Raw genomic sequence first — 22,558 nt, 5'->3', positions numbered from 1 at the left:
CACTATACTAAAAACACTTGTACTAAATTGGTCTCTGAGCACAACCTGGCCACAGCCTGTGTCAGCCTGTGTCACTTTTGTGTGCAGGGAGATCAGCAGTGATAACTGCTTCTCTCCTGACTTGCTCACAGCAATGTTATGCCCAGTCCCACTCACACGTGCTTCATTTAGGCTAAAACATGACATAAAGCACCAGCCTTCCTCTCCTTACCATTTTCAGCATGGACTTAGCCTTAAAATTTGACTTTGATTTTTGACCTCAAAACACATCACCGCAAACTTGGCCCCCTCAGAGTGCTAAAAAGGCAGGAGGAGCTTACTTGTGGTGGTCCTGTCAAAAGCAGCCGTCGGGGGTGAAAAGTCCTGGTGCCAGACGCCTCAGCCTGATTGCTGAAGTCCGCGTGGTGCTGTCGGGCTGTCGTCCACTGCCTGTAGTACAGAGACTCCTCTTCACTGCTCGTGTCCTTGCGGAGCAGAGGCCTCAGGGAGCTTAGCCAAGACACGTCAGCATGAGGCAGGAGGGAAGAGGAGGAAGGCAAGTTCCCATTTTTCGAGCTCAGGAGGCAGTACGCAGCTTTGGACAGGATGACGATGCGTGGCAGCGCCACGCGGAGAGCCCTGCTGTCCTTGGCTGACTGGGCAGGCCACTGAAAGGTTTGGGAGACTGATGACAGTGAGGAGAGTTTGGGAGTGGTGCTGCTGGCCATCTGGTTACCCAGCGAGTCACACTCTTGTTTCAGGGTCTCTCTGGCTGTAAAACTAGAGTAAACTCCCTCGTCTACTGAGCTGTGTGCCACAGCCTGGAAGTTAAGGGATGGTGCCTGCTTCTGAGACTTGTCTGCGGCACTCGAGGAGCTCACACCGTTGTCAGCCAGGGAGCCTGAGAAAACAAAAAGCAGGCAATGAAGAGTTACTGACTGACATAAGAAAACCACTAATTCCTTTGATCTACTCAACACTCCTAACATACAAATACTTCTGTTCAATGAATGCTGCTGTGGCTTAGGTCAGTGTTTCACCATGTAAAAAGAAATCATTTACATCTGTCTGTCCCTTTGGCTGGAGAGGCAAATGCCCTGCTGCAACAGGGTTCAGACTCCAAGTGCTCAATCCTAATTTTCTGTATGCTAGCTATCATTTCCCATCTAGGATTTGGAATTTGATGGTACAACGTTCTGAAAGTCAAGTTTAAAAAACCACTACATACACAGATCAATTGTATCTTCCTTTCTATGAATAACAGAGCATTTATTTCACTGCAACTCAGACATGAACTGGGCTATGTCCTCTCCTCTCTAAACCTGTCAGGTTTAGTTAGTGTATGGGAAGACCTGGTGCATTGCAAAGACCCAGTTCTGCTGTCTTAATACCTCAGACCCATAGGGAAATAAAGGGAAGGAACTAGAAATGTCTGCAGAAGGCAAAGAAGGGAAGGCTTGGTGGGAGGTGATGCCTGAAGAGGTAGGACAAGACCCAATCATTCTGCTGGTCTTGGCAAGGAGGCAGATATCCATCCTCACCCATAGGTATTCCCAGAGTTACAGAGCATTTTTCTATTCCTAGAATTTTATACTAGCCCTTTTTGCTCTGATTTCTAAGATCTTTTCAGGATCCACTGAACAAAGCTAGCAACAAATGTGAAATATAGGTTTAAAAATCAAAATCACAAGGGATGCTTAGCTATGGTATACCATCCCTTCCACTGAGACATCGTCTCCTTTTAGCAGCAGACAGGAAAATTGCTCACTGTGTGAAGACTCTGCAGCTAACATTTCATGGTCTAGCCTGCAGCTGAATCCAGCTAAGCAACCCACATTTGAGAAAACATCTCAGTGTTTGCATCCAAATTCCAATGACGCAGGAATAAAGACTTGTTTTTCAGACCAACAGCAGAATAACTGACCTGAGGTTCCAGTGACAGCACTGCTGTTGCTCTGGGGCCGGTCCAAGTCTATCAGCAGCTCATCAGAGTCATTCTCGCTACCATTTGCCTTCTCCTGCTCCTTCTCACTGAGGTCAAGAGCTACAATAGGCCCTCGAATCGCCTCCTTGGAGACGTAGCAGCATGCCAGGCCTACCTCTTGCTCTAACGCAGTACGAGTTAAGTAGCTGGAGTCAATAAGTCGAAGGTCACAGTATTTTAACGACCTAGAAAAACCAACATGAAGGAAAAAAGAAGTTTTGTTTGCTCTCCTATCTTTATTTGCTTGCTAAATATTCATGAACAATTTTATTAGCCTGTAGGCATAAAATTATTTTTAAATATTCAGCACATAAATTGTGCTCCTTTGTTCTTTGCACAGACACTGACCCACACAGTGGAGTAATGTAACTTTTCACAAACTGCACTTTCCAAACCTTTAAACAGTTCCTAACTGAAGTCTATAAAACTATACTTCTTTTGTGAAAAGACAGCTAGATGATACCAACTTATCTAAACATGTTAGACTGCAACCATATTGAAAGAGTAATAACAGCACCTGGGGAAAGTCTCTCCCAGAGGGTCCTTGCCAGTGAGAATAACAATGCAAGGTAGACCTTCCAGATCCTGATAGGTGCGGGGAATCCAGTCATCCTGCTCATTGCCCCTCCAAGCCTGTGAACAGAGAATATTCCAGTCACACCTAAATGACATCGTCTAAATCTTCAGCTGTTTCCTTTTTTCATCAGTTCCTGCTTTTGCTTTGTATATAGGCCTTGCTTACTCAACGGCCAACAGGAAGGAGACCTTGGGTGCAGGCATGCATTTGTTCTCTGGTCGCCAACTGTTAGCCAAGCATTAAATGCAAAGAAAATGGGTGCATACATTATTCAGTGCTGGAAATATTCACCAGGTGTGGCATTAGTGTGGTCTGTCTGAGGAAAAAGCAGTTGATGCGTTCAATTTGGCACAGATAAAAGATATTAATGTAAAGCTAAAGTAAGACTTTAAAGTGGAGTATGAAAGTGGGTCAATGAACCTTGCTTAATTATTTTATACAATGAAAGATTACGTGAGAGAAACACATTTCACCTTTCCCTGGAGGCAATCTCCCCCATAAAAGAACTGCTTACCTACAGTTTATCAAGGCCTGAGACCACAAAACTGCACCATTTTCCCTTAGCACTGGAAAGGTTGGTAGCATCAGTCCCATGTCCTTACACCCTTCAGTTCCCCTGGTTCAGCAGAGCTTACTGAAAAAATTTATTTCTCCAATTACCTAGTAGTATCTAAAGACTTGGTAAAGCAGCCTTGGCAGCAGAGAGAGATTTTCTGGCTCAATAAGGTTAGTCCAGCTGTGTGTTCCCCTGCCTCTCCACAGACTAAAGTTTCTGTGAAAGTGCATGACTAGAAAGTGAAATAGAGGAAGACAATTTTTCTTTTGATTTTCGTTGATTTTCTTCTCGCTAGCATAAGGACCTAAAGAGAAAGGGGCTTTGGGCTGTAAACTTGCATCCAGAAGATGCATTTCTTGACCATCTTTCTCAGAAGGTCAGAGAGGCATAACCCTCAGGGCACCTCACTTCTGAATGTCTCCCAAACAGTTTGATCCTTGTTACACTTAAAGGATATGCCATGACAGCATCCCTGGTCAGTGAAATAGTTATTAAAATTGTCTTCCATCTCTTGTTTCATTCTCTACTTCTGACTCACTGATGGAGAGGAATGACCTGTCTGGCTGCTCTGGTTGACCAGCAGGCTTGTCTGACAGAACAATGTAGCCACCAGCACTGCAGAGACAGCTGCCCACCCTCCCTGCCCTGCTAATCACACACCCTGCTAATGCCATTTGAGGGAGAGGCTAAGTTAAGTCACACTTTTCAGCTGGGTTTATTAACACCTATAAAGTTTCCCTCCCTGCCTCTGAAAATGGTCACGATGAGGTCTTATCCTTCCTGCAACAAAGAGTATTTACTGGTGGGACCACATTTTGAGCCTCAGCACTCAGTAGCCTCATATTGCTCTCTCCCCATACATACATCAAAAAAAAGGGCTGGGATGCCTGTAGTGAAAATCCTTTAGTTTCAGTACTCCACCTAATGTCAGAACAAATGCCCAGCAGCATAGAGACTAAATCAAATTCGTCTGCAATAACCTAGGCTGATGAATTTTGCAATGGGAATCAGTTCCCTAAACATATGCTCACAGCATGTCAGAAATCTTGCATTATCCCAGGCACCAGACTAGCAGTATGGTAGCACAACACCAGCCTCACAGTTGACCTTTATTATTCTGAAATACTACTGGGACACCCCACCTGAAAAAGACACTACAGACTTATATTTGGGCAACTGAATTCCTCTCCTCAACTCCCTTCATATGCATGGTTCAGATTTGAGGGTTTTTCTTCTAGTAAACTGAAAGAAAAGAAACAAATCCAGAATCCTACAGCTCTGTTTGGTCCAAAAATGCATCTTATGTTTTGGAGAGAGGAATAAGAAGAATTATTTTGAAGATTTTTTCACTCTCTACCTGATAAAATTCCTCTATTCCAGACCAATGTCTACATGGATATCCACCTGCAACAGCTCAAGGCCTCACAGGCTGTTTCAGCACTGCGTAAGGGCTGCAACTCACTATGCCAAAGCACTATTAAGAAGCCCTCACAGGACTCAATCCAGAATTATTTAGGGTGGAATTCATGCCTATCCAAAAAAAAACCCACCAGCACAGAGCAGTTAATCTCACATGTCATTGACTCATTTATGACTACTTTCTTCCCTCTCCTGCTGCAGATAAAGTTTGAGAAGCAGGAGTCATAGCTTCTTTAAAGGACGTTTTTTCTGCTTTTGGCTGTAGGCAAGCTCTTTCAGACAGTCTCACAAAGTTCATTCCTCTTTTCTGTTGTTTTGAACACACTGTATAACTCATAGTAGAAGCAGAAAATTAAGCTCTCTGTGAGAATTAGAGCAGAGATCAGGACAGATAACCAGAGGCTACTTTCAGGCTGATACCTAAGGCAGGCAATCCATTGCCCCTTTGTTTAATGTAGTGAGATCAATACATGAAGTGTGTTTGGCTACTTGAACCATGCTCTTGTAAATCCATGCAAAATTTTAGGCTGGTGCAGATATGCTATGCATATATGCATGTAGCCTCTTCAGGCTTTCAGCATGCAGGGGGCTGAGGAAAGAAATCTGTGACAAACAGCATACTTTACCAGTTATCAGAAGGGCAGAAGATGGATGAACAGAGCAGACAACAGATACACTGGACAGATAGATAAGTTGGTGGAAATAATTAGTTTGCCCACAGAGATTTGAAGTCTGCTTTTAGAGATGAACCCTATGTGATGCACACTGTTAATCAATTTTAAGAAGTGAAATAACAGCTGGTGTTTGGCTTCATGGACCAGTAACAATTCAGGTTTGTTCCAAGTCTCTCTATCTTTTATGCTCAAAGTACAGAAATGCATTCACAGTGACAGGTACAGAGCACCTGCCCTTTCCCTGTAGAATAATTAACCTACAAACACGTGGGAATAAACACAAAACAACTACAAAAGCCTGATTACTACAGTGAGCACACAAACAAACATTCAGTTTCTGCTAACCTTGAGCCGTGTCACGAAGTGTTTCGCGACAGTGAGCTCCGAGGCAGGATTCCCAAGGAGGATCTCGAAACGATACTGCAGCCCCAGCTTGTCCCTTACTTCCTGTAACCTCTCTTTGGCCAGCATGGCCAGCTGCACCGACGGCACCCGAATGACGAGCATGTGGCCACAGCCATTCTTATCCTTTCCTGGACTTGTGATAAGGTCATCCATTATGCTGAGTGTTTCAGGTGTGCTGTGATCCCTCAGAGAGGCCATGGTGGTGAGGGCCATCAGAGCTTGGGAATACTGCTGAATGAGCAGGTAGCAGCGGATCACCATGCTGTGCAGCCGGGGGTACCTTGGGGGAGACACAGTTCTGCATTAGCACATGCAAAATCACAGTACTGTCTGAAAATCAGCCAAAAAGCAGGACTGCATAGTGAGGAAGTGTCTATTTTTTCCAGTAGTGCTCAAAGAACAAAGTCTTCTATTTTCACAGACAAAAACTTCGAACAAATATTCTCTGCATTTGGCCCAAGTCCTGAGTTCAAGTAACAGGAAGTATAAACTTCTGTTACCCTCATCTGGTCCAAAATTTTAGCTAAAGATCTTTGGCTTGATGGAGATAAGGAACACCTCAGATCCAATTTATTCCGAGAATACATGCTTATAACTGCTTTGCTTTCCAGAAGCTTTTTCTTCTACAAACTGGAGGACCATCGTGGCTTCGAGTGGTTTGTGGGAGAAGTACTCCATAATTTCACATCTCTCAATCTCTCACCAGAAAGTTGGACGTACCAATAAGAATTACTGGCTCTGAGCCAAATCTGAACTTCCATTTTGACTTTTAACTTACATAGCAAAGATCTTTGCCTTCATTACAGCTACATGCAGTGACAACAAATATGAAGTAAAATTTTAAGAGAAATAAAATTAAAACCTACTCAAGCAAAAAAACCCACTCAATTTCTAGACATTTCCCATGAGCTCACTCGCCACCATAACACAGAAAAATACTACACTATTATGCCTTACATAAGTCAGAATAACTAAAATAACTAGAAGTTCCAAATTTCTCTGGTCTCTTTCTTGAGTAATCTAATAGACAATATAATATCTATTTAAAGAAAGTTTTGGGTTTGTGTTTAGCCAGTAGATACAGTAGTTTGTTCTGGATACCATAAGCCAGTCATTAAAACAGTTAGTTTTTAAAATACCTTTTACTCTTCCTACCATAAAAGTACCCACTGTACTTCTGCTACTAAAACAAATGGAGCCTTTCTTATAATACAAAACTGTCTGCAATATTTTCAGATTGTACAGCTGAATGGCTCATACACCCAGACAGAATAGCCCGGTTACTTGAAAACAGAGCCAAATTGATAAACTGACACAAAAACATATCATGGCTCTAAGGTAGAGAGGTTCACCTGCCATCCATTTCTAGTATTATCCTAATCTCGTATGATTATTTACACATACATAAATCCTCCTTCATCCTTTTTCCCACCCACACTTAAACAGACAGATAGCGACCGCTATCTCTTCCATTGCATTTGACCAGAAAGAATAGGAGAAACATAAAGAATTGACTTAATTATTATTGCCTATTTGTAGATAATAACAAGTATTATGTATTAATTATTTAATTATTAATGTTGCTAATTTAACACATTTGATATTGAATTTTACTTAATAAATACAGATCCAGTTACAACTATTATACTGACCTAATTCAAACAGAAAACACAGTACTGAACACAGAACAATCCTATTCTAGCAAATATGAAAACATGAGACCTATTATTTGAAGTGCTATAAAGGATCTGTCCTGCTGATACACACAGCAGATTAACTCCATATTGCTGGAAATTACAGTATTCCCCTCATTCCTGAAATGGGCACATTGAATTGTATCTTGGATATGTGCCATGAAAGTAGCTTTTTCAGGCAGCTGCAGGGTACTAACAGACTCTGAGCTGCAGGAACCAAAACCATGGCCAACTGCTGAAATAACAAAAATGTTTTTGAAACACCCTCACCACCAACAAGAGAGACACCAGAAGTGGTGAGGCATGAAACCTCTGGTAACTTCTGAGCTCAGCGATGGCTGAGCCAAAACAAGAGAGAAGCACAGCTGAGCCCAGCTTGCTGCTGAATGAACCCCATGTCTTCTAAAAACAAATGAAGGATATCCACTCCCTGCTTTAACTGCACTAAATTTGTTACAAAAATAAAATTGCACATACTTCACGTTTTCCAAGATCAACATCAAAGGTCACCATGTCTTCATCCCCTGTAATGGGGCTCATAAAGATGTATCTTTAAGATCCCAACTGGGCAGAATCCCAAGTTTCCATGTTATTATTTACCTTTCTAAAAGCGTGTTGACCATTTTTTCAAAGGTTTCATCACATCTCAAAAGGGGACTTGTGACTCCCCACTGGAGGGATTTGCTGTATTCATTCAAACCAAAGTATAGCTTTTCTTCATTTGCTGCATCATCCTGTTTCATACACAAACAGCAAAAATATAAGGTATTCTGGAACAAATTTTTATTTCTTGTGTCATTTTAAACAAATAAGCAGAAAGCACTTTCCCAACCAAAGAATCCTTTCTTTTTATCCATTCTCCCTAAGTGATGCTATTTATTTGTTTCAATTAATACAATAAAATGTAAATTTTTTTTTTACTTAACTTATTATTTGCCTACAGCTAGGAAAGACAGGTGTAGGTCCTTGCAAATTTTTTCAGTGTATCTCCTACCTGCGACTGCAGGGGGTTTCTAGAATCCTGCTAATTATTTTCTGACTCCCTATCTCTGGCTTTAAATCTACTGACAACTGTCATCTCATTTCTATTTAGTATAGAACCTGAAAAGAGAAGGATTGTTAATTTCCAAAGTTGTTCTTGATTGTCAGAGTCTACATGCTTTTCTAATGGAAACCACAAATAAATCTTTTTTTTTTTTTTTGGAATGTAAATCTGCAGACAGCTATCAGAAAGGCAGAATATTTGTGTTTCAAATTTCACGAGCCTTTGATGGAAGCACAGCATGTTCTCCAGTGCATTTATATCAGCAGTAATCGCTAGGAATGTAATTAACCTCCTACAGTCTTCCCCTTTTTTGTGGGTTATTTTTTTAATCAGAAGACTAAAAGTTGTTAATTTTTTTACTTTTGGGAAACAAAAAATTATCTAGACCATTTTAGAAGGTCACCACATGGTTTATATTAACAAGCAACCAAAAAGCAAACTTAGAATATTCATTCATTCTGTCATTTTACATTAATTATTTTTTACAGCTCCCATTTTAAGACACTTTGCAGAAACTAATGGTCCACTCAGCACAGTAAAGTCAAATCTGATATAAAAACCAAACAAGTAATAGGAGAAAATGCTATTTTTAGCAGGTTTATCCAAAACATCCTCAGAATCAGCTGGCTGAAAGGCTGAAAAAAGTTAATAGTGCAGAATATCCAACAGGATTTTTCCTCTGCACAATGACAGCACCTACTACACCAAAACTTGTTAACCTAGCACACAACTTTAATTAGGACTGGGAACATAATGAACAGACTTGACAGGCTATGTGACATATAACTTACAGGCAAAAGTCAGACTGCTTCAAAAGGGAAAGCCAGCTCTGGAGCTTTATGGCATGCCTACATAGCTTTGTCTGACCAGAACAGAGTAAGTGAATTCTCATCTTGCATGACCGGATAAGGGAAACTGTTTAATTCCTGGTCCTAAATATCAGCTGCTACCTCTACCATCAGTATCTTAGGGCTGTCTATCTGGAATCCAAGCAAATAAACTCAAGCAGAGAAAGAGCTCCCTCCCAACACACACATTTTCTAGATTCTGTTAGGGGTGAATTCCCCATTAAAATTCAGAGTTAAAATTAACAGTTAAACACTTACCACAGTGTCAGATTGTATCCAATGTACCTCATTGCTAGAGCTGATCCTGGACTGCTGTGTTTGCAGGGCATAAGGGAAAGAGCTGACCTGAAGAACAAGGAGGTTGAATGCTTCAAGCACCTCCCTGCAATTAATAACTCTATCAGCCAGACCATGATTAGGCTCACCATGTGACAGGGAACTTGAAATGGCACTGCAGAAATAAGAATACAAAGAATTGCCTTACTGATGTCCTGAAATTCAATGGATTACTCTCTTCCTACAGAAAAATCTCTAAATGACTGAGAACCATGGCTCAAAAAAACTCTCTTTGGAAAGGTAAAAGACTTCAAAAAACATTTGACTGTTCTCTGTGGGTAAACTCAGGAAAACAAGGGAAAACAACAAACACCTAAATAAAGGATGGAAATCTGTTGACAGTGAGAAGGTGGATTAGTGTGACAAGTTTAAAAAGTATCACACAGAGGAAACCAAAAATAATCCAAAGCTGATTAAACCCCTTCATTAAGAAACACTGTTCCATGAGCTGTGGGGATAGGATATAGCAGTAATTTTATGAAATCCAGTGGCTTTTCCAGTCTGAAATAACAAACTTCTGAAAGGCTGGAGAGCCTGAAAATCTACTGATGTTCTGAGCTCCTGAAATTGTCTTTACTTCCATTATATATTCAGAAATTCCAAATTCAAAGTATAGCAAGGACAATAAAAAAAAGTGAATGGGAAGACCAGATAGAAATAATGTTGCTTTTGTCTCTTTTCAGCTGTCCTTCAAGGAGAATAGTTTGCTTATTACAGAACCATAGAATGGTTTGAGTTGGAAGGGACCTTAAAGATCATCTAGTTGCAACTCCTCTGCTATGGGCAGGGACACCTTTCACTATTTCTAATATGGAAAAGAATCCCACAACTTTATACATCATGTTTAAACCACATTATTCTCCTTAGTTTATTCATGGAAAAAGAACAGAATAATCAGCTTTACTTTTTTCTTTCTTTTTTCAGTATGAAGTTGTGATTTGGTGTGAATAAATATTTTTGCATGTTTGTACATGTTGTGTTTAGACCTCAAGCCAAATTCAATACAGTTTCTTTAAATCCTTTTCTTACAGAAGCTATGGCATCTTTCTTATAATGCAGACTTAAATGTCTGCAAGCTTTCTCATATCACAAACAACACTATTATCAGGGATAAAAACATGAATTAAAGCACAACCAGCTTGTGGGCATTGGACACATTTGGTTTTGAGTACAGAAAAAGAAGAGGAATAGAAAAAAAAAAAAGGCAAGAAGAACAAAGAAATTCGCAAAATCCAGCATTTCCCCCCAGATTTCAGCACCATAGCATAGAACCCTAAAAAGAGTCCTGTTAGGCATCCAATAATCTGAAACTAGTCTTACCTAGCTTCAGGTGAATCAGAATTAGGTAACAAATATCATGGGCAACCAAAATGCCTTAAAAGCGCCTAGACAAAGCAATATGCGTCTAAGATCATAAGTCTTCTGAAAAACCTAAGGGGAAGGTGCTGGGAGAGGATGGTTTTCCTTCAGCAGACTGGAGCAGCTACCTTGTTAAATCCACGTGGGCATTGTCATGAACCAGCACAAAGAGCGTGTAGGGGTTCTGCTTCACTCGCCTCATGAAAACTTCAAATTTAGCTTGGATCTCATTGTCCAGCCGAACCACGTATTTCTCAGCTCTCTGATAGGCTGTCCCATTGTCTTCTAGGCCCAAATCCACAAGCACACCTGTCAAAAAGAAGAATACAACAAAAATAATTTCCTTTGAGTGCATCCAAAAGTGAAAGGTCAATGGGAAGTTGCCACTTGTCCACCAAACCACTGACAGGCCCCAGCAGGAAGACGATTATCCAAATGCGATTTCTCTAAAAATGGAGGCCAAAATGTGCTCCTTGGCTCCTGGATTTCCTCTAGAAAGTGCCTGAAGACCTTTCAAAAACTTCTCACATTATCAAAAAATGGGGGAAAACATCAGGCCTCCACAAACGTTTCCAAAGCAGCACTCAGTGGGGTATGCTCTATGATCAATCCTCGGCCAATCTTGCCTACATTAAGCTAATATATTAATATTGTTTGAGTTAGAAAAAGTCACTCTGACCTTTCCTTTGCAAATATCATTAATTTATATAAAATTGATTCTCCCTAGTATCGCATCGTATCATATAGTATCATACATCATATCATACTTTTCATGCTCTGCTTCAATGTTTGTGTCAATACAATTAGTCTTTGTAAAGACATATTGCTGTCATATTCATAAATTAGGCATAGTGCAATGCATTTAACTTTGAATGTCATTTGAATTAAAGAAGTAGGAATAAACTACTCTAAAATATGGGTCAATTAGGTATTTTCCAGGGTCTTAATGATTTTGTAATTTTTTTTTTTTTTTTAAAGTTAAATAAAACACAAACTACAAGAACAAAAGATTTATTGGAGCAACTTACTTTTCCCCTTACACCAGTAATGATGTAATAACATCACCTACTGGAGTTTATCAGCTGTTTGCCCTCCCCTCCCTTTCACCTGATTGTCGAATCCGCTGAAGGGTCTGCTGCACCAGGACTTCCGAACGGGGCACTATCACGATGAAGTCCACCTTGCTGAAGTGGCCCAGATCCAGGCTCTGATTGCCACTGTCTGCTATAGCACAAACCTGGGACAAGAGCTTTCTGGCAACTGTGAGCTGTGGCTGGTAAATTTGGAAGGTATCAACATCCAAATCTAGAGTGTGATTGTTTGAAAAAGAAAACAAAACACAGCAAGAAACATGTTTATTTTCCCACCCCCCCCCAGCAAAACATGACCCTCCAAACAGCCTACCCTCTATTATCAGGAAAAATAAAATCACTCACCAGAATAAATCTCAACCTTTTGGAGAGTTTGGTCCAGATCACAAATGCCAACTTTCTTTCTTTGATCAAAATGTGGTAATATATCAGATGACCTCAAGTACAGCACTGCCCATTTTTTAAAATGCCCTAAGTGTTTTAAGGATTTCTAACAGTGTGACCCAAGGAAATCTCAATGCCAACACAGCGAAATGCATTCTGTTAAATGAACCAACACATACATAATATGCATGCACATATATAGATATATATAAAGATGTGCATGTGTACATATAATAAAAAGCAGAGAGAGAGGAACAAAGCTCCAATGTTCTCCTGAAACTCAGATTTATTTGGACTTAATGAACATCAGTATCACACTAGATGCAGAGAACTGAGAGACCGACCAGAGCACTTTTGTTTCCTCAAAATAAAAAGCATGTTCCATTTCAGTATTTCCATTAGGTAAATTCTATGTCCAACAATCCATGTTTCATTAACCACTTTTCAACTTGCAGATTACTAGATTAAATCCTATAAGGGTATTACAGTTTTTTTGTTTATGCTATTTTTTCTACTGTGTTGGTTTTACACAGGGATGTGTTTTAGTGTGTGTGTGTGCCCATGTGATTATCTCCTGTTCAAATATGCTTTAGTGTCCATTTCAGCAGATCTGCTGTGGAAGAAATGTCCCTCTCATTGCCTAGGAGACTTATTTCTTTGTTTTGTTTTTTTTATTCAGGCAGTTTCTCAATAGCTTCAACCACTGTACGGCCATATGTTAAGGACAAAATGAACTCAGAACAATTGTTTGAGAAAATATGAAGGTTTAAAAAAAAGTACACAGTAAGAAGAAAAAAATGCTCAGAATCTAAAGATCATTCTCCCTTCAAATTAATCCTCTGGGGAAGCTCAAGACTTGTACTTCTGAGGGTGCCAGAGCAAAGTCCCTGGTTGCCCTTCTAGCTGGATCTCCTGATGCATGTGGAGACAATAAACCATTTTGCTTCCATTCAGATTTAACACCAAATAGATGAATTTAAGTTAACTAATATGAACCAAGAGCATACCTTTCTTTCACAGAAAAAAAGCTTTACTGAAGGTTGAATTTGCTTTGATACTGGACCTGAAAGAATCTTAGTGTTCACAACAGCTCAGTGTATCTTTTGCCATTATTGTGACAGGAAAAGGAAAGTAAGTTTAGAACTCTGAATAGCTAAACAATTCTGAAAATTAGCAATTTTAGACAGGAAATCCTAGCTTACCTTTTGCACTTAAGTATCTTATCACATTATGCTGAATAAGACACATCTCAGATCAACAAATTACAGATTACACTTGCCTACCACTTTCAACCCAAGATCTTAAAACACATTCCCTAAATGTCTAAGCCTCAGAGAACAAGTCTCTAATACATATTACCAGGCAGGAGGACACCTGTTACATTTCTTTTCTCCATTCAAAAAGATCAGATGAATCCATTCTGTCAGTGTTAAAAAGAAACATCTCCTCTACTCTGCCTGATGCCTAACAGAAGATAACATGTTTTAGCTTAGAGAATATAAAAACACCAGGGAAAAAAATTGCTGAAGGTTATTACAGAGGTTTTCTGTCTGAGTAACTGCTGTATTGCTACATTTAGCTGGCAGTATTAGTATTTTAAGGTTGGCACACTGACTGCAAATGTGGCCTCAGATTCTCCTGAGGTATATGCATTTTGACTTTTAACAAGCTACTCACTTTTTTCATATCTTGCACATAAAAAAAATTACCTGGTTCTTGTGTAGAAACCATGGCAATTGCCTCCTGAGATGACACACACTCACTAACATCTCCATTAAAAGGAATAATGACACTTTCCCCTCTCTGCTGTAGCATCTTCTCCAGCAGTTTGTCCAAATCATCACCTAGATCAGAATTAGGAACACCAAATAATCTGGAAACCATTTCAGAGAAACACCATTGAACATTACATACACCCATGTTCTCATATAGCTGATGTCAAATCTGCACTCAGGCAAGGTACTGGGGATACAGGGAAGAGTGGGAGGCAGAATACTTTTCTCTTTTATCTACTGATTTACCAATTGGATTCATTGGAAAAAAAAAAAAAAGAAGAAGAAGAAAACACAGTTGTATAATTTCAGGTCTGTGGCTTTACAGCTACTGGTGACATCTGATGATTACAAAGAAACACACACTATAAAACAACCTCTAAAACCTTGCTAAAAGCACAAACTAGAAAACACTTGTGTATTTATGGGTGCCTTACATGCCCTGCTATTCAACACCTGAGACAGGGTTAAAAATGTCTTGCCAGAGGGTTATGAACTACCACCACACAGGTGAAGGAGACAAGCACTCTTTTACACACAAGGAGGAGAGGGGAATAGAATGCTTCTGGATGGAGAGAGCAGAGCTGTATCCATGTGCATTTTAACTGCTGAACAGGAGACACACCAACCCAAAACAGAAGACTGTCTTGGCTAGAACTTCTGTTTCTTAGAATCACTCACCTAAAGATGTATTTTTGAAATGTGATGCCAGGAAACTAACTTTCCCTGTGATGAGCTCATAACTAATCTCTTTTAAAAATTCACTGGTGGTAAGCATGCTCTCTGCAAGGGCCCGAGATTGATACTGACCTGGAGGAGAGAAGGGAAAGGTGTGAGTGCAAACCTTAATACAGTTTACTGTCAAGACAACCTCCTCATCCTAGAAGTCTGGGGCACTCTGATCTTCAGTCATGGATCTCCACTACCTTTACCCAGTAGACTGGGAGAACAGTCTCAAATCTACTTCATTAGTGACTGGAGAATTAGTTGATATAACTAATTTTAGCAGGTTCTTTGCAATTGCACATCATTTTGCATACTTGTATGACAAATGATACTCAAAATAAATATTTGCACCTTAGACTAAATGGATAAATAGGAAAAAAGTAATTATCCCTAGTGTGGGAGAAAAAAGGTAAAAAAAGTAAAAAATGGCATTACTGATTTATCTGCCTATGAAGGAAGGATGACTAGTCAAAGTTCATTTCCATCCAGACATATTCATTCACACACAAACACCACAGACAGTCATCAGTGCAGAATAAAAAGGATAAAAATAAGGATAAAAAGGATGAAAAGCACAATCTGTTTTAAGCAGTCTGCAGAAAACTAAGCCATGTAAAATATTGCAATTTTTATAGGAAACAAAGACAAAGCAACTATTTTTCCACTGGGTCACTTCAAGATATTTTCTAAGGCAATCACACAAACAATAAAGTCTAAGGCCTCTCAAGAAGTAGTAATGACTAGCATAAAGAAATTTTTCTATATCCTCATGGACCTCAGGACTCCAAGTCTTGCTGAACATATAGTAAACTGTGACATTGCAGTGCAACAATACAAAGGAGAATAAAAAGAACAAAAGGGATTTAAAAACTGGATCAATAACTCAAGAAAATTAATTTGCATTTCCATTTGAAGCAGTCTGCAAATATACTCACCTAGAACCACTACACAGAATTCATTTCCTCTAATCTTTGATGCACAAATGGCAACTACATAATCTGGTAGCTTTTGCTGATGTTTCATTTCATTGAGAGACCTCAAGGTCTCCGAGATGCCCTCTGCCAGGGAATTCTGGGTGACGACCACATGCACGAGATCCCGAGACACACTGGCGATTAACCGGGCAAGCCAAGGGAGTTGACCCGGTGACACAGAGATACACTGTGCACTCATTTGCAAGGATCGCTCTCTCAGAGTGAACTCCTGCATAGCTTTCAACATGATCTGCTCAAATTCTTCCCTCAGGGGTATCTGGTCAGGACCTACAATGAAAACAAACAAATAGAAGAACAGTGTCTCATATAAAAATGTTATTGAACCAGGAATAATTACATGTCTGTCTTGATCTGACAAGCTCCTTCACTACATTTTTTTATATTTTAAAAAAACCCCACTTGCTACTCAGTGGATATCTACCCACGTGGCTTATTCTTGGTTTTTTATTTTAGAAGCCTTTCTCTTCCACCACCGCCTTTTTTTTTTTCCTCCTCCAAACAATGAGGTATTCCACCTCACTCCTAGCTTCAGTAACTGGTGGGACAAACAAGGGAGTGGGAAAATATGTGCCTTTTGCCTGGAAGAGAAGGATTAAGCATGCAGCCATATGTTTTTGCAGCAGAAAATCAAAATGCTTATCCTTGTAGCCTAATCACAGCCATGCAGCCTGACAAAGCCTGTTAAGTGCTCTTTGCTTTGCTTTTTCTCATCTTGCATACTAATCAACTAAGCATGGATGCAAATAAACATGTTTAACCTCTTCCTTAGCTTAATTAAATTAATTTAGCAAATCTGCAAGCATCTAACATAAAGAAGAATATGTAACTTTAGATCTACATTCCCCAGACTCTGTCAACTGTACTGTCAACTTGAACTGGAAGACAGAAATATAAGCCACCCTATCTTGGCATCAGTTGTCCAACTGAACTTCAATTAACGTTCTGTTCAGTTAGCTTTGTCTCATTGTCAAAGATATTCAGGAACACTTAAAAAACATTCATGAACACAGAGTAAAAAGTAACCATGGCTTATATTGCCAAGATCTCATATCAGTGCCAAAGGAGTCAGCTTCACACTTCAGCAGCTTGCTTTTCTATGGCAAAAACGAGGGGGGGGGGGGGGTTAAATAACAGAGAGATGTAAAATACTGGGTTTGGTTTTATGTTTTCTTTCAGGCCACGAAACAGAAAGGTTGTGTGAGAAACAGGGTGTGGGTAAAAAACCCACAGCACAGAATCAGTAACAACTGCCACCTGTTGTCATTTTTGCCTCTTTGAGAAGTAACATACGGAAAGTGTCACCATCCAATTACCATAGGATGGTAAGACAACTATAAACTTGTAAGTGCAAGGCTGTTTCCATTTTTGATGCAAACTGAAAAATTCTGATGAGTCAAATTTAACGCAGCATGGGCATAATTCTTTCTTTTACAGTTCTCTTTTGGAAATGTACTTTCTTTTTCCTTCTAAGAAAGCATCACACATTCTAGGTCCTTGAAGATCTCAAAATTTAGAAAAAACCCTAGACATATATCAGTAGAGAAGAATGTTCCTCTGCAGAAATAAAGTAACATATCAACCCCTGAAAATGATGCTACCCACTAACAGAAATAAAAGCAAGCTTTTGCTGATTGAGGGAGGCTACTTAAGAAAGAGGCTCTAAACACAAGGGTCATCATCATGAATCCAAGTAGATTAAAATAATGGTACAAATGGAAGAGCAGTTTCTCAGTATGAGAATACACAGAATTTCACTCAGATTACTTATAAGAAAGTATGGCAGTCTTTCTCCACAACTGTCCAGAAAAATAATGGACCTAATATCAGATGAGATATAAGACAAAACTATAGATATTGATTTTGATTGTGAATAGTTTCCTAAAAAAAATATATTGATGCTAAAAGGGAATATATAGAAGCTTCTCTACAGAAATGAGCATGCAAATGATCATCTTGATTTCAAAAACAAAACTGCAAAAGAAACAATATAATAAAATATTAATGTCTGAGTTACATCCAGTTGGTGTCCGGTCACAAGTGGTGTTCCCAAGGACTCAGTGTTTGGGCCAGTCTGTTTAATATCTATATTGATGATATGGACAAGGGGATTGAGTGAGATTGACTCAGTTGGGTAGAACACAGTACTAATCATGCCAAGGTAGTAGGTTCAAACCCCATAGGGGCCATTCCCTCAAGTGTTGGACTTGATGATCCTTATGGGTCCCTTTCAAGTGACAATATTCAGTAATTCTGTATGAGAGCACCCTCAGGCAGTTTGCAGGTGACAGAGGGCAGGAAGGCTCTGCAGAGGGATCTGGACAGGCTGGATCAATGGGCTGAGGACAATGTTTTGAGGTTCGACAAAACAAAGTGCCATATCCCACCCTTGGGTCACAACAACCCCGAGCAGTGTAACAGGCTTGGGAAGAGTGGCTGGAAAGCTGCCTGGTGGAAAAGCACCTGGGGGTGTTGGTTGATGGCTGGCTGAACATGAGCCAGCATATATATGCCTAGGTGGCCAAGGCCAATGCCTGGATTGCACCAGAAATAATGTGGCCAGCAGGACCAGGGAGAGGATCATCCCCCTGTACTCAGCACTGTTGAGGCCAAACCTTGAGTCCTGTGTACAGTTCAGGGCCTCTCACTACAGGAAGGATGTTGAGGTTCTGGAGCATGTCCAGAGAAGGGCAACGGAACTGGTGAGCACAGGTTCTATGGGGAATGGAGCTGGGGTTGTTTAGCCTGGAGAAAAAGAGGCCCAGGAGGACCTCATTGCTCTCTACCATTACCTGAAAGGAGGCTGTAGCCAAGTGGGGACTGGTCTCTTCTCTCGGATAACAAGTGACAGGACAGATGGAAAAGGCCTCAAGTTGTGCCAGGAGAAGTTTAGATTGGACATTAGGATAAACTTCTTCACTGAAAGGGTGGCTAGGCATTGGAATAGGCTGCCCAGGAAAGTGGTGTATTCAGCATCCCTGAAGGCATTCAAAAGACACATGGATGTGGCAGCTGGGGACACGGTTTAGTGGTGAACCTGGCAGTGCTGGGTTAATGATGGCCTCACTGATCTTAAAGTTTTTTTTTCAACCTAAGTGATTCAATGCTGCTATGATTCTATTCTTTTATTCTACACAGTTTAAGTCAACATATTCAAATGCCATCCATTTCTGGCTGACACTCATTTCTGGCTAGACAAACTTCAGGGTACATCCCACAGAGACTACTTCTCCAACCATCTAAAACAGGAGAATTGTTGGATTAAGCTCTTGCTTTTAGTTTCTGACTATCTCTTCCACTCAAAACAAAGCCCTGCAAGAGTCTTGAGTCTGGATGTGCATTTGGACATTAAAATTACAAAACACCTCTGGGTGTCACAGCATACAAAATATAGATTCAAAATTATTCAAATGCATCACAACAAGAGAGAAGGAAGAATGATTTCAGAATCCTAAACAGGTGGTATAACGAAGGATTCAGAAATCTTTTTCAACCGGAACACAGACCACCTTAGCACTGCATAGGCTGAGATTGTTTTTGTAGAAATGGCAGTGCAATAGTAAAAAGCTGACGATTACAGATGATGGAATGTAACCCATACTGCAAATATGGGCATTCTCAAGTGTAAAAACAAAGCTTGAGAATACTTCACCATGGATGCTGCCAAAGATAACAAATGTGAAATCCGAGTAAGTCCCAGAGGTAGACTAAAAAAACTCACTAAAATCAAACACACTTCCTTATCTTTTTTTACTTATTCCTTTATCACAGTCAGTAGAATTTATTTATAGCAACGCTACAGCTCACAACCACACGTTTAACTACATATAGTCTTCAAAGGTTTAAAGCATCAGAAATGCATTTGGTTTTTTTACTTTGATTTGTAATATCATCACGAGTTGCTCAGCAGATTCCTGAAAACACAATAGCATCGTCCTACAATTAATGTTGTCATAATTTCACATGAAAACTGACAGGAATTCTCAGCTATATCCTTTTTTTTTTTTCCAAAAAAAGGAGTACTTCCATGGATAATATTCTTATCATCTGTGATCACAGTCATCTGCAAATGTATTTTATACAAGTAGAGAGATCTGAAAAAAATTAGGCAAGATAATCACGCTTTTGCCTGCTTTTTTATCTTTGCCTTTATCTTACTCTTTCCCAATATTTACATTTACATTTTAGTCCTATTTTCTCAATTAAAAAAAAGAGGCTTATGTGAATAAATTGTTAATTTATAGGTGTATTTGTCTCTTCTTGTCAAAAACTTTTGAATCTGGCCACCCTCCAATTATCTCTAATCTGCTTTGATTTAACAACATGGGACAAAGGCTACAGTTTGGTGCAGCTGTCACAATTCCAACAGCTTTAAGTTTACAGCAATATTCAAACCAGCAACATGTTTTGATCCCCTCCTCTACAGAATGTTTTTACTTTTCTCCTCATGAGACTCTTTCATCTTACAGTACTGGCACACATCTCCACATAAGGTCAAATAGGAAACTATTCACCTTTGCCCAGCTAAGAACAAAAAGCCAAACTAAACACCTGCTAATAAGAGAGCTGCTTTATGCTGAAGTCACAGTGCTCAATAAACACAGTTCTGCTACAGAAGCTTTGCATGAAGCCTCCTTTAGTTTGCAGCAAGTATAGACTTGCTGCATACATCTAAAGTTGGCCTTGCTCATGAAGCATGATTCACTGATTCACAGGTTTCAATAAATAGTTTATTTTTAATTGGAAATGCTGTTATCTGCTGGCTACAAATTTGCAAGCTGCCTCTATCAATCCAGAAGCAGCTGCTTTTAAACACACACTCTACAAACTTTCCAATAAAGAAGAAAATCTCAAATAACAAATTTAGGCCCACTGAAAGAAAGTAACAGAAAAACATCCTGTAAGAAATCAAACCCTTTGTCAGTTCTAACATGGCATCCAATGGACTAGTGAGGCAGAGAATGATAAACAAAGCTAACAGGTCACTTAGAGAGTATTACAACATGGAAAATGGTTTCCTTCCTGTCTCTTACAGAACTGGAGCAAAGTGTAAGCACTTTTCACTTGCCGGTGAAACCGGCACATTTGGGGCACATTTGCTCCCCAAACTGTAAGGTTATCAGCAGTTGTGCTGCTTTTGGAGCACCTGCATATTTCATACCATTATGTATTACAGATGCACTGTGCTCTTCACAAAAGTAACTTCACACTCCCCTATGATAAGTGGCATCTTTTCAAATACAAAAGTTAGGGTGAGACTGCCGTGGAAGTTTCCCAACACTATCCTGCATTTTTAACTTCTAAAACCTTGCTGCTATCACTGCTTTTTTATTCTAAGGTAGAGAAAATGACTAGACCTGCAATAAGAGAAAAACATGTGGCTTGCTGGTTTGCTCTCAAACTTGCAAAAAGTCCATTTCAAAAACATTTACAAGAACGAGATATGCACTGAATCACTTGCCTTAGTCTGAATAACAAATGCGGTTTTCATGTAAACAGTGCTGTCACCAAAACAATGACAACCATCACACATCTGCCAGCATTTGTCACAAAACTGAATAAAACAGACCAAGTGTCCTTAGAAAGGGCTGTGATAACTGATGGTTTGATACCCTAAGAAAATGAGTTATCTGCATTGCAAATCCATTTCACAAAGGTGACCTGGTCAATCCCCATATGGAGAGTAGAAGCAGTATCAGCCTTTAAATTCACTTCACTTCTTCCGTTTCAGGAACAAAGTGGCAAAGTCACACACACTAGATGGAGCCACTTGCCTCTTCCAGCCAGAAAAGCAGCCAGAAAACTGGCCCTAAAACGGACATAAAGAAGGTATGAAGAAAAAAGGACAGTCTCAAATAAAACCACGTACTTATGACAAATTGCTTACCTAGCTGGACAAGATACTGAATAGTCAAAAGTATCATATTCTCCACACTTAGCAGCTGACTGCTGGACAAACCCAAGAGATCCAAATCCTTGTTTTCCAGCTGTGGAATCTTGTAGCAGTTCACCAGCAAGGGACTTACAACAATATCACCAACATTTCCATAGAAATAAGGTAAAGTGCCATAGCCTATGATAAAAGAAACAAACCCCCCCAGAAATTAATGAAATTTGCTATTACATGAAATCTTGCACAATAATACATTTCCAAACATCTTCTTAAAGCTGTCTGGCAAAACACATTGCACCAATGACTGTTCTTGGCATTATAATAGCTTAAAAATAAATTATAGGCCAGGGATCCTCTGCTGTGTTTTACAACAAGTGATCACATACATTTGCAAGAACTAACATTAACTGCATGATAACTATTGTTATCCAAATACAGATGAGAATATTATCTGTTTGGGTCTTACCCTGACCTTTAAATACAGATTCTCCATAATATAGTGTACAAAGAAGAAAAATCAATGAAAGCAAAAGTACATTGATCTTAACATTATAAAAGCAGCATAAGTCACATTAGCATTGATTCAGCCACTGGTATTGCTGTGGTTGATTTCACTTTCTTGCCACCTTCCCATTCTGTTTTCATAAACAGGTAAAATAAACATCGACAACTAAACATGCTATTCTGTAAGGCACATGAGCACAGGCTAACTCCTATTTTCCTTCAAAATGTTTTTCGTTTCAAAAGAAGCATTTCCACAGAGATTTTGCCAAATCCATCCTTTTGGGTACATCTGGTTCTGTACTATTATTAGGACACTGTTT

General features: G+C 39.6%; 1 protein-coding gene across 1 annotated transcript in view; it reads right to left on the bottom strand.

The window, feature by feature from the left end:
- GREB1L (GREB1 like retinoic acid receptor coactivator) overlaps positions 1–22,558 on the bottom strand; it is a 132,057-nt gene that overhangs the window by 16,579 nt on the left and 92,920 nt on the right. Inside the window, exons 12-23 of the mRNA XM_053976060.1 lie at positions 21,729–21,914; positions 15,785–16,111; positions 14,805–14,933; positions 14,061–14,195; positions 11,984–12,181; positions 11,005–11,185; positions 9,440–9,632; positions 7,889–8,022; positions 5,535–5,874; positions 2,481–2,596; positions 1,904–2,148; positions 321–880 (exon numbers count right to left, since the gene is read on the bottom strand). Of these exons, the coding sequence (XP_053832035.1) occupies positions 321–880; positions 1,904–2,148; positions 2,481–2,596; positions 5,535–5,874; positions 7,889–8,022; positions 9,440–9,632; positions 11,005–11,185; positions 11,984–12,181; positions 14,061–14,195; positions 14,805–14,933; positions 15,785–16,111; positions 21,729–21,914 (2,744 nt within the window). The remainder of the gene's footprint in view (positions 1–320; positions 881–1,903; positions 2,149–2,480; positions 2,597–5,534; positions 5,875–7,888; positions 8,023–9,439; positions 9,633–11,004; positions 11,186–11,983; positions 12,182–14,060; positions 14,196–14,804; positions 14,934–15,784; positions 16,112–21,728; positions 21,915–22,558) is intronic.

The sequence above is a fragment of the Vidua macroura genome, chromosome 1, assembly GCF_024509145.1.
Source record: "Vidua macroura isolate BioBank_ID:100142 chromosome 1, ASM2450914v1, whole genome shotgun sequence".
Taxonomy (NCBI): Eukaryota; Metazoa; Chordata; class Aves; order Passeriformes; family Viduidae; genus Vidua; species Vidua macroura.
The sequence above is the reverse complement of the archived record's forward strand: the minus strand, read 5'-3'. Positions and strand labels throughout refer to the sequence as shown.